Here is a 12,307-nt window from a genome sequence, read left to right on the forward strand (position 1 = left end):
TCCTATATGTACTTTTGATTTTAAATCCCTCCCTTAGTTTGCATCTTTCCTAAAATAGCATTTAAATGGACAGATTATGACAGCCTGTTGAGGTATTCCATTTACAATATGTCTTACAAAGAAAAGAACTGTGAAAAATGTTTAAAATTTCAAAGGGCAGTAATAATAAGTAATAACTTCTTGAGAAGTGCACAACTCAAGGGAATACTGAAGTTTAGCAAGAGTAACTTTTGACAAAATACCTTCATTCTCCGCCCCCCCACCGCCTTTTTTAGATAAGGTATCTGCCTAGCAGATCACAGAAATGTACACACATGGTAGACATGGAGCAGCAAGGATCCCACAAACCAGCCCATGAGATTCTTAAGGAACGTACAGAGAAATAAAGGTGGATTGACAGAGTAAGGGTTGTTTATGGTAGAAAAGAACACTTCTAACAATGACTTCCATAAGTGAAACCCAGAAATCCAGACTGAAGAGAGGTTTGCTTCCAGAAAGTATAGACGAACTTTTTCACACTCTTTTTCTGAGAACGATAGAAAAGTTGTGAGGTAAAACAAAACAGAAAAGAACATCTATTTGAAGACACGGGCGAACGACTAAGGCAATAAGGGAAGCCCATAGTCAAGATCCAAACTTGGCACTGTTTTTCCTTTTGAGGCATTTGCCTATGTGTAGGGAAAGTGAAAAGCTGGGAGAATGTAGTGACCGAGAGAGCCTGACACACAGAAAGCACCGGCTGTCCCACAGAGCTGAGAGGCTTCGGGGAGAGACTGGAATCCAGCCTCAATCCGGCAAAGGGACCCTCAGGAAACAGCCCAGGAGTTCAACTGGGATTCTGAAAAGCTCCGCCCTAAGAGAAAGGGTGGACTGGAAATAGACCCACTCTGAGAAAAATGAAGGAAGCCCAGAATTCAGAAAACTCAAACGCTGACTGAATTAAAACTATCTACCCCTGGACTAACTGCCTATAAGAAGCAAAACTAAATCCTCTTTGAAGGATAACAAGATCATCCCAAACCTCAAATGATCTTTATTCTCTTTCATACGTAATAAATGGCTCTTAATTAAAAGTAAGCAGCTGTGAGATGTCAAATACTGACCAAAAATCAAGAGAAAAAAACAGACCGAAGAATCCAACATACAGGAAATCTAGATATTATACTAATTAAGACGTGGAATTTTCAAATAACTGTGATTATTTCATTCAGAAAAATTATTATATCAACATGCAGAATTTGGGCAAGTAACTAGAAACAAAAAATAAATAGAAATTTTAGAATTGAAAAAACACACAGTGGAATTAAGCTGAAACCAATAATAAAAGATAAGAAAATCCTAACCGGTTTAAAAATTAAGTAATATACTCATATGAGAAATTATAAAGAAATTAGAAAATATTTTGAACTGACTGATAATAAAAATACAAATTCAAAACCTATGGGATGTATGCAAAAGCCATGCACAGAAAGTAATTTAGAGCTTTAAGGGCAGATATTAGGAAGTAACAAGGCCCAAAACCGTGTGTCAGTATCTGCTCGAGTTGAAGCTATGTATATTTTTTGACACGGCAATTCCACTCCTAGGTGCATAACCAACAAAAATGTGTACATCTGTGCACCCAAAGACATGTGTAGTAGACACGGACACTAAGGCATAATTTTTAATTACCAGCAATTCGAATAAACGCTAATGTACGTCGACAGTAGAAGAAATAAAGAATTCATGGTATCTATACGAACGTGGACTGCTTTACAGCAATAAAAGTGAATGCAGATGAACCTCAAAATGTTGAACAAAAGAAGCCATCAATAATCCATGAGGTAGCATTCCAATTTCACAAAGTTCAAAGCAGGCAGAAAATCAACTTAGAGTATTGCCAATAAAGGTCACCTAGTGGGCTTCCCTGGTGGCACAGTGGTTGAGAGTCCGCCTGCCGATGCAGGGAACAAGGGTTCGTGCCCTGGTCCGGGAAGATCCCACGTGCCGCGGAGCGGCTGGGCCCGTGGGCCATGGCCGCTGAGCCTGCGCGTCCGGAGCCTGTGCTCCGCAACGGGAGAGGCCACAACAGTGAGAGGCCCGCGTACCGCAAAAATAAATAAATAAAGGTCACCTAGTGTCACCTTTAGGGAGAAGGATGATGATGAGGGGATACCATGGGGGCTTCTGGGGTCATGGCAATAATCTCTTTCATGACCTATGTATTGGTTGCATGAGTTTGTTTACTTGGTGAACAGTCTGTAAGACTCCAAAAGTCAAGGGTAAACAAGCTGTGACCTTAACAGCAGTGTGGTCAAAAAGATTTAGGGTGAAGATGGGCAAACAACCCATGAGGAAGTGTGAGGCACTAGAAAAGGAAGTGACGTGGTGATGTGAACCGTGGGCATCTTGAAATATTAGGCTGTCTGATGAAGGAGCAACTAGGCTCAACTCTGGACGTGTATTTCAGCACAATAAGGAAAAGTAAGTTTTCCAGACTCAAATTTTGATGCAGTATACTAACTGCAAATAATAAAACTGCCCAGAAAAGGAACACACTCTCTCTCAATAGAAAGAACAATCTCAATCACTCACATGTTCTAACAGAAGCAGAAAGACTACCCATCGAGGATAAATGAAAGGGTTCCTGCATTGAATGGAGAGGGCAGATGACCACAAAGTCCCCTTCCAGATTCTAGGCATACGTTCCACGAAGAACCACAATAAAAAAGTCTTACCCTTAATCGCGTAGTGGAGATCTCAGCTTTTAAGATATCAGGGTCATATTTAGTACTGGATGAAGATCCTGAGAATACTTTCAAAGGGAAAAAAGAAAAAAAAAAAGTAACTTGTACAAGTTGCATAACTAGTTGTCAACTTGGAATTTACAAACTCTAAAAACAACAAGATTTACATGCTTCTGTGGATACTTACTTAACTTTATAACTCCTTTACTGTCATTCATCAGACACCTAAATATAAAAAGTCATCTTCAAACCTTTATAATTTTTTTCAAGAAAAAGGAATGTTATAAAGACCCCAGCGCCTCATTTTCCTCTGAATTTTATATCTATGGATAAAATCTTAGAGAATCTTATTGCAGACCCAGTTTATCAGAGCTTTGCATTATCCAGAAACTTGTAATTTAAGTAGAACTTCTGGGCCCATCACAGATGCTTCTTTAAACAAGACCAGCTCCAGATTATCAATTTCTGAGATGAGAGAGAGGTCGGTCAACTCAGGTGTTCAACAGAAACTTCATTCTAGTTAATAGCTCCAGTTTTAGTTTAGTCCCACTGCAAACATTGTACAAGAGTAGCACAAGGGCCAAATTATTTGCCCTGATCTGAAGAGGTAAACATTAATCCCCCACTGAGGAGACTTTTATCTGGAATGGGGTCAAGGGGTTTTACTGAGAAATCTGATGTGTGCCCTCAGCCTCACGTGGCTCTGAGGGACTCTTCCTGCCCGGGAAGGAACAGGACTCAGAACAAAGTCCCACAGAAACCCAAGTGGCCTTCTATTACCTACGACTTGGTCCCCATTTCTCAGGTCTGAACAGCCACGCTGTACTTACAGCTGGTGCGAGAGCTCGACTTTTCCTTGTAGGCGTCATTTAACCGGACGTATTCATCCAGGGCCAGGGCCAGTCTTTGCTCCTTCACGTGGTACAGCTCCTTCTGCGTCCTGAGGGCATCCTGAGCCACGGACAGATAGTCCTTGAGCATTTTCTCCTGTTCCCCCCTCCATTGTTTCCTTGGATCTTCAATCTGCGTGGTTTCTGAAAGTATATTAGGTGGGTTATTTTTCAGAATTTAATAATTTTTTTTGTCTATTTATTTAAGCTTTCAAAAAAGTAGCCATCTTTATTTCTTACCTCCTTTAAGTAGTTTATTAGTGGTATAAAGTGACTTCTCCAGAAGTGTGATAGAGTGTCTATTTTGGTTTACCCAGTGCCTCCCCATCCCAACCCCTTTCAGGTCCTTGTCAGCAGTTTATCCTCATTGCCAGTCCCTCAGACACAGTGTTGCCTAGGTAAGCACAGCAGCAGGGCTGTGCTTAGGTCCTTCCTTTCAAGAACTGTCTGGCTCCCCAGTACCTTCAGAATAAAAGCCAAGCTTTTATGGCCCTGTATGATCTGAACCCAACCTGCTTCCCATGCTTCTATTCACTCAGTACAGGACTCTTGCCAGGCTGCCCTCTACATCAGCAGTACTCAAAGTGTGGTCTGCAGACCAGCGCCGGTCCGTAAACTCTGTTACGTGTCTGTGACAATAAGTACAGATATCAAGAGTAAACATTTTGAAATGTTTACAGCAATTTCATACAGTTATCCTATATCTGTTGACTCTAATAATAATAATACTGGGCCTTGCATTTTGCATTTTTTTCAACTTTTCCAATTCATTTTTATTGTTATTTTATAAAAATATCAGTTAGTCCATAATGGCTCAGAGATTTTAAAACAAACAAACACAAAGACCAAACCCCGGTCACGGGTTAAGGAGATTACCCCAAGGCACAGTTCTTGGTTCTGCACTTCTGCACACTAGCATCACCTAGAGAGCTCTAAAATAAATCCCAGACCAATTAGAGTTTCTGTGGGTGGAACCCAGGCAATGGCAGGTTTACAAGCTCCTCCAGTGATTCCCATGAGCGGCTGTGGCTGAGAGTCTGTGCTCTGCAACAGCTCACATACTGCCTCCTGCATGGAATTACGAATTATTCAAAACATCCCATTCTAAACTTGTTCAAACTTGCCTCCTCTGCCTCACCCACTCCTCCCAGAGGGAGCCAAAATAAAGGCTCTGGCCCATGCTTTCCCCTTCGCTCCTTCTGCCTCCTGACAGACCCCAGGTGCTTCCCCACGTGGCCCTGCATGGTGTGATGTGGCCCCCCTCTCTTGGGAACTGTAAGTAGTACAACTTCTTTCGATGGCACTGACCTATTTGTGTTGTCACTCAGCCATCTCTAGAAATTAAATCCCAGGTACAATCAAGACAGATGGGTCATACGGGCTGGCCACTGCATGAACATGAGGACCTACCTCTTCCTGACAAGTTACGATTGGATAATTAACTTATCAATTTGCTGGAATGTCCAGTGGTGTGTACTGTCTTCAAAATGCTTTGTGTGTGACTCTCAACCTTAATGTACCCCAACTCGGTATTTCTGGTTGCCCCTAAGGACTCCAGTGAGTCAAAATGCAGAGAATGATAGTAGACGATCTGCTGTGACCACAATTATCTCCAGCGGCCAGGCTGGCTCTGGAAATGTTTAACCTGGTCTCCAGGGATAAGTGATAACACTACAGTGGTTCAGACATGAAGCCTGGGTCCCCTTCGGGCCAAGGGAGGCCTGGGTCAGCCAGGGGCACCGCCACCACTGCCTCAGACCTACAGCCGTCCCTTCCGTCAGTGGTTAGAGAAAACATCAGCGCTTTCTCTAAAGTAGTGAGTATTCGGAACACGAATTTTTAAAGATGTAAATACTTCAATGTGCAAAAGAGGCAAATCTCACGTAATTGTGGGGAAAAATACGCTAGAGTCAATGTCCAAAGAAGATATGCAGGAGGGGGCAGTGCTGGACAGACAGCCCCCCAGCCAAGAATCTTCAAGGGCATCGTCGCAAGGGGCAGGCTCAGCGTCTGGGCAACACGGAGAGTAGACAGTGATCAGCCACTAAGAGCCTAAACGTCTCCATTTTAAATATTCCTTATAACTCAGGTCTCTGGCTATCCAAACATGTAATATTTACATTCATTTCCAATATTTCTATATACGAATGCAAACTGACTCAAAGCACAGAGAATTCATCCTCTAACAAACAGAAATTTATGGTCTTAACTGTGGATGACCCCCAATAATCCTCACCTCCTAGTGTGCACACCCCTGAACACCGGCTAGCATGCGCGACTTGCTTCGAACGAAGAGCACACAGAGACTGGGTGTCACTGTGACCGCCGTCGTGCCCTCTCTGCCTGGCCCTCCTTGGCTTTTTTGCTCTAGTGAAGCCAACTGCCAGGTTACATGCCATCCTATGCACGTAGCGAGGAGAGGGGGGTGACGGCCGGCAGCAGACAAGGAACTGAATGAATCGTGCCAGCCACCACACGAGTGAGCCTGGAAGCAGGCCTCCTCTGGTCATGCCTGGGGGTGACACAGCCTGGCTCACACCTTGAGGACACCTTGTGAGAGACCTGGAGCCAGAGGACCTGGCTCAGCCTTGCTTGGCTTCAGCGCCCGAAGAAACAACGAGATAATAAATGCAACCTGTTACAGTGAGATATATAACTAGGAAACTAACCAAATAAAGAGATGATACAAACTGAAAATGTGCATGAAAAACTTGAAATGTTCCTACATTATAACAGCTATAGCAAGATACACACTTCCAGTTCTCTCTCAATATCTCTGGAGGTTTTACCTAATCATAGTTCCCTACATATTGGCGAACTGGCATACTTTCAATAAAATGCTTGTCAACAGCTAAATTGCCACAAAACCCTGAAAGTAACACTGACTGACACTTAAATGAATAAAGTACAATGATAATAATAATAATAAACTATCAGCATTTGTTTTGGATACATCAGCAGAAACACTCCAGTCGACTGGTTTAAATACTGGATGCTACAAGAGACTCGGCAGGAAACGTTGACATTTCCAATATACCGCCCCATTCAAATATGAACTACAGAAGTGGGTTCCCAGAGGCGCCTTTGAAGAAGCCTTCATAAAGCAAGATTGTGCTTCATCTCCATCAGTTATATTTGCTGAATAGACCTGTGAAGAATATTTATTAAATGTAAATACTCAAAAAGGTATATTATACAAACGTGGTATTTTTTTATTAAGACCTGGTGGCCTTGGGATAGCACTGTATTATAATGCAATATAATTTGCATGTTGTCTACTATATGAAAGAAGTAGTTAAAGTAGTACTGTTAAAATGTCACGCACCTCAAGGGAATTCACATTCCATCAGTTTTATAGATGTGGAACTTTATAGATAGAGAACACGTTGTGAGTTACAAGAGCTTATCAGGGGAGATAACATTAGACTCTTCAAAGGAATATTATTTCTGTCTCTCATGCACATTTCTATTCTTTCTGCTGTGCTCAGGAAGAATGAATGAAATGAATATGAGTAACTCTCCTTATCTTCCTTTATAGACACTATCTGCTATGTTCACTTATCTGTTTGTTCTACAGACAATTGAGCATCTACTGCATGCACTAGGGAAAACAGGATGTTCAGGTATGATCCCTCCTTCCAAAGAAATTATAAAGTATAGAAGAAATTGTGACACAGGAATTAAAACAACAACAACGACACAACTGTTTTATACGGTAGAAAATGGCGAGAGCCCCGAGAAGAGAAAGGTCAAGTGCCACAGAAGTTTAGAGACACGGGAGTTTCCTCTGGCTGAAAAAGTAAGGTCCCATGGAACAGGCAGTGATTAAGAAGGGCTTTGAAAGGTCCCAGACAAGAGGCCCTTCAAGGACCAAACCCCTGTTTGCCGCTCCAGCCGTTTTCCCCAGCCTCATTCACACCAGCCTCAGCTGCACTGAATTTCTTTTCTTTCCTTCATTGAGTCCTGCTTCCTGAGGCCTCTTCAGACCTCTGGCTTTACTTGTGGGTCTTCCTTCTTCCAGGCAGTTTCTCCTCCAAACTCCCAAAGCCTACCCCCTCCCCGTGTTCTCCAGGACTGGTAACTTACTCATCCTTTGGGTTATGAGCTTAAAGCGCCTTCTCTAAGTAGCTGCAGCCATGCCCTTCAGAATGGATATGGTGCTTCACTTGTTCTCCTTTGTTCTGCTAGTGATGGTGGTACTAGAATTCTGCTCTACGTTCTCACTTCTTCCCCAATACTCCAGGAGGGACTAGATGGTTTCTCGAACGCCAGGTTAATAAATATGAAACTCATTTTGTAAGCAACAGTATGCAGTAGAAAGGCTCTAAGTAAGGGCATGAAAGGATCTTAGCTATATTTTAGGAGGATCATCTGAGAGAAATGTGAGGTTCTATTATCAAAAGAGTTGATATGATTGTGCAGAAAATTTTTTGAATGAAAGATTATACAATAAGTTAAAAAAAGCAGTTTATAAAACTGTACGTATGTAATATAATCCCACTTGATGTATACAATATATTGAACACTCGTGTGTGCGTGTGTGCATGTGTCTGTGTGTATCAATATGAAAAAGTCTGGAAGGATACACACTACAAGATTTAGAATACTTGATTATCTCTGAGTAGTATGAATATAGATAATTTCTTCCTTTTATTTACCCACATTTTCTACTTTTCTCCTATCATATCTATTACTTCTATTAAAAAATATTTCTTAGGGCTTCCCTGGTGGCGCAGTGGTTGAGAGTCCGCCTGCCAATGCAGGGGACACGGGTTTGTGCCCCGGTCTGGGAAGATCCCACATGCCGTGGAGCGGCTGGGCCCGTGAGCCATGGCCGCTGAGCCTGCGCGTCCAGAGCCTGTGCTCCGCAACGGGAGAGGCCACGACAGTGAGAGGACCACGTACCGCAAAAACAAAAACAAAAACAAACAAACAAAATATATATATATATTTTTTAACGGGAAAGGAACAAAAGGCACAAGGCAATGAGGGTCTGAATTAGGAAAATGGCAGTGAAAATGAGGCTAAAGGAGCAAATCTGAAAATATAGAGGAAAAGATCAACAAGAATTGACAAGATGATTCTACATTTTTCAACTCAGTAACCATGAGGACTGTGTTTCGAAAAATAATGAAGTCAAAGGGAAAACTGAAGAATCCCATTTTGTACTTGTTTGAAGTTTCAATGGCAAAATAGGTAGCAGTGTCCTACAATTGGAAATGTTTGACAAATATTAGGACAATCAGAGTCAGATAGACAGATAGAAGGGTCATTAACATAGTAATGGCAAAGGATGGTACTGCTGTAGATAAAGGACAGCATGCTGGGGGAGGTGGGTAAGGCCACATCTTCGGGGAGTGACAGGATACAGGGACTCTCAAAAGGAATATGAGGCAAATGAGGAGAGAAAGAAGGAACAGTGAAGTGAGGAAAACAGGTTTAAGAAGAAAGGCGTGGTTATCTATGTCAGCTCTATATCCAGGGGGAAGAGACAGATGACTGTGACTATGAAGAGGTCCCTGAACTTGACAACTATATGAAATATGTAACTTATCACTTATCAGTGATGCTAACTAATAAGTGTTAGTATCACTACCAGCATAATATGTTCTACTTGGATATTTTAAGTATCTAAATTTTTTCTTTATAAAATATCTTAACAGGGCTTCCCTGGTGGCGTAGTGGTTGAGAGTCCACCTGCCGATGCAGGGGACATGGGTTCGTGCCCCGGTCCGGGAAGATCCCACATGCCGCGGAGCAGCTGCACCCGTGAGCCATGGCCGCTGAGCCTGCATGTCCAGAGCCTGTTGCTCCGCAACGGGAGAGGCCACAGCAGTGAGAAACCCACGTACCACAAAAAATATATATATCTTAACAGTTTATCCTCCTAGGAAAACATAAAGGATGAAATAAATCAGAGATGAAGTAGAAGGGTCAAAAATTTATTTCGTTTCTCCTAAAGGAAACAACTCCATATTAAATAGCATATACACCTGAGGAACTTTCATCAAACCTGAACACATGTGCTGCTTCAAAGCTAATATAGAGGAGTTTGATTCAGGGTAATATGAAGTACACACCATCCAATCTCTCCGAGACAGCATGGGGAAAGATGAGAGAGGAGAGCTGAGGAACTGTCTATTTAAGTTTGTTGCCTGTTTTTTTTTTTTTTTGGCGGTACGCGGGCCTCTCACTGTTGTGGCCTCTCCCATTGCGGAGCACAGGCTCCGGACACGCAGGCTCAGCAGCCATGGCTCACAGGCCCAGCCGCTCCACGGCATGTGGGATCTTCCCAGACCGGGGCACAAACCCGTGTCCCCTGCATCGGCAGGCGGACTCTCAACCACTGCGCCACCAGGGAAGCCCTGTTGCCTGTTTTTAAATTGGTTCGTTTGTCCTTTTAATGTTGATTTCCAGGAGTGCTTATATATCCTGGCTATGGATATATAAGATATGTGTACAATGAATATTCATCTGTGATATTGTGTGTATCAGTAGTATATTCCTTAAAAATAACGTGAGTAAAAGATTCCGTTCACAAATTGAACACACACTCCATTTATATGAAATTCTAGAACAGGCAAAGCTAAGGTGTGATGATAGAAATCAAAGCAATTTGCAGCAGTGGGGAGGGGTGACGGGCAAGGGGCAGGAAAGAACTTTCTGGGGCCGGGGTGAGAATATCTTGTATCTTGATTGGCTGGCAACTACAGAGGAGTATACATTTGTCAAAATTCACCGAAATACGTACTTAAAATCTGTGCATTTTCTTATATGTAAATAAGACCTTAATTACTAAAAGACAAAAAAGTTAAGTACAACTCTGACCCTATCAAAAAGTGATTTGCTTCTGGTTGTAGTGATAATATCAAAACCTTACAAACAGTACTTCATAATTACCTTCTAGTTAGTTACAAACACCCCCATCAATATCTACACCCCGACTCCGCACACACAGCCACTAAAAGGTGAATTCTATCAGAAAACACTTAGGGCCTAAAATAACTATCACTGTCAAGGTCAAAACTTTTCCTTCTAGATATTTAACAGTGTTACATAGAAATAGTATTAAACAGCCAAGCAGTCTTAATTTCATTTTTTTATTGAAATAAGGAGAAAATAATGCTGAAACTATACAATGTCAAGACACAACATATGTGTAGACCAGCTGTTAAGAGAAGATAATACAATTTGCTCCCTAACTACTTCATAGGAATGTCTTTAAGATTAATGAGATAACGGACCAGGTCCTTTTTAGTGGGAAAACTACCTGCTGTGGGTAATAGGGGCACGTTAGGGCACAGTAAATCCATCAGGTCACTGGGGTACCATTACTGTACCAAAGCAAAATGCGAGACTTAAACATGTGTGTTCTGACAATCAAGTTTTGAAGTATTCAGAGTAGTGCTTTCTGAAGCATAATTTATAACTGAAATGCACTTCAACTTCTTTCAAAACAAACAGAAAGCTTTTAATCTGTGAGTTAAACAATAAAGCTCTTCTTTGTTCTAACATGTAAGAGTTTATCATCATACCAGGCACCCAAAGATAGAGAAATAAAGATGCAGTCACTGTGCACAAGAAGCTCACAATTTAGCGAGGAAAAACATACAAATAAATAATTTAAATGCAATATAACAAGTGCTATTTTAAAATCCTTAAGCACCTGGTACTAAGAAATACCTGCACGGGGCAACTAATTCAGAATGGGGTGGGGACTTGCAAGGTGGAGGGTCAGGTGCCAGAGAAGGCCTCTGGGAAACAGTGGGCAGACAGACCGAGCAGACGGACCCTAGAAGGATATCGCAGTCGGCCGAAAGGGAAGGCCTGGGGGCTGCGCAGAGAGTGACCAGGGCTAGAACCAACAAATGCAAAGAAAGGCAGAAAGCCAAGGAAGCACAAGGCACAGCTGGAGCGTCATCCCGTGCCAGGGAAGGACAGGGTGGGAGATGAAAGTGGAGGCCAGTGGGGCAGACTGGAAAGAGCCTCACAGTAAGGAATCAAATATACGCATCTGGAACTCCGGACGAGCCCTAAGAGACAAATGTGGCCATCACCCAAGGAGATCTGCAGGCTGCAAAGAGAAGACGATTACAGAAATCCTGATAGCAGGTACAGGAGAAGAAGAGATGGGCAAAAGAAAACGGCAGGAGCAGCCAGGTATGCCAAATAAATTCCAACAGAAGGTGTCATGAAATCCAAAGGGGTAAAGAGCAAGAGGGAGTAGCCCGTGGGGGCAGGGATCTGTCAGATCAAGGCCAAGGAAGACAGGCTGGGGCGCTGGGATTCCGTCACCTGTGGGGTCTCAGGTGACCTCGGCAAGAGCGTTTATGTGAAATCATGGCCAACAATGGAGGAAGGGAAGTCCATGGGGGCTGTGTGTGGCTTTTAGTGAGTTTCCCGGTGAAGGGAAAACAGATGACATGCTGTAAGGGATGGGGGTTTAAAGATTGTTTCAAGTAGGAGTGAGCAAGAGAGTGAGAATGAGAGAAAGTGAGAAGGAGGGAGGGAGGGGGGGAGAGATTGTTATTATTTGTTTTTTCTTTTGGTAGTTTTGGTTTGGTTTCATTTTGAGAGTCTCCAGTGTTTAAATACTAAGATGAAAGAACCATTAGAAATTGAAATGGTGGGAGAAATTTTTTTTTTTTTTTTTTTTGCGGTACGCGGGCCTCTCACTGTTGTGGCCTCTCC

At 42.5% G+C, this 12,307-nt stretch overlaps 1 protein-coding gene across 3 annotated transcripts in view; it reads right to left on the bottom strand.

The window, feature by feature from the left end:
- WWC2 (WW and C2 domain containing 2) overlaps positions 1-12,307 on the bottom strand; it is a 166,614-nt gene that overhangs the window by 65,589 nt on the left and 88,718 nt on the right. For 2 of the 3 annotated variants that reach the window (XM_060001212.1, XM_060001211.1), the window contains exons 3-4: positions 3,557-3,760; positions 2,718-2,794 (exon numbers count right to left, since the gene is read on the bottom strand). In XM_060001212.1, coding sequence (XP_059857195.1) covers positions 2,718-2,794; positions 3,557-3,760 — 281 coding nt within the window. Of the gene's footprint in view, positions 1-2,717; positions 2,795-2,913; positions 2,952-3,556; positions 3,761-12,307 lie in introns of those variants that run through there. The other variant, XM_060001213.1, reaches the window with a different exon arrangement.

This window comes from Delphinus delphis, chromosome 21 (genome assembly GCF_949987515.2).
Source record: "Delphinus delphis chromosome 21, mDelDel1.2, whole genome shotgun sequence".
NCBI lineage: Eukaryota > Metazoa > Chordata > Mammalia > Artiodactyla > Delphinidae > Delphinus > Delphinus delphis.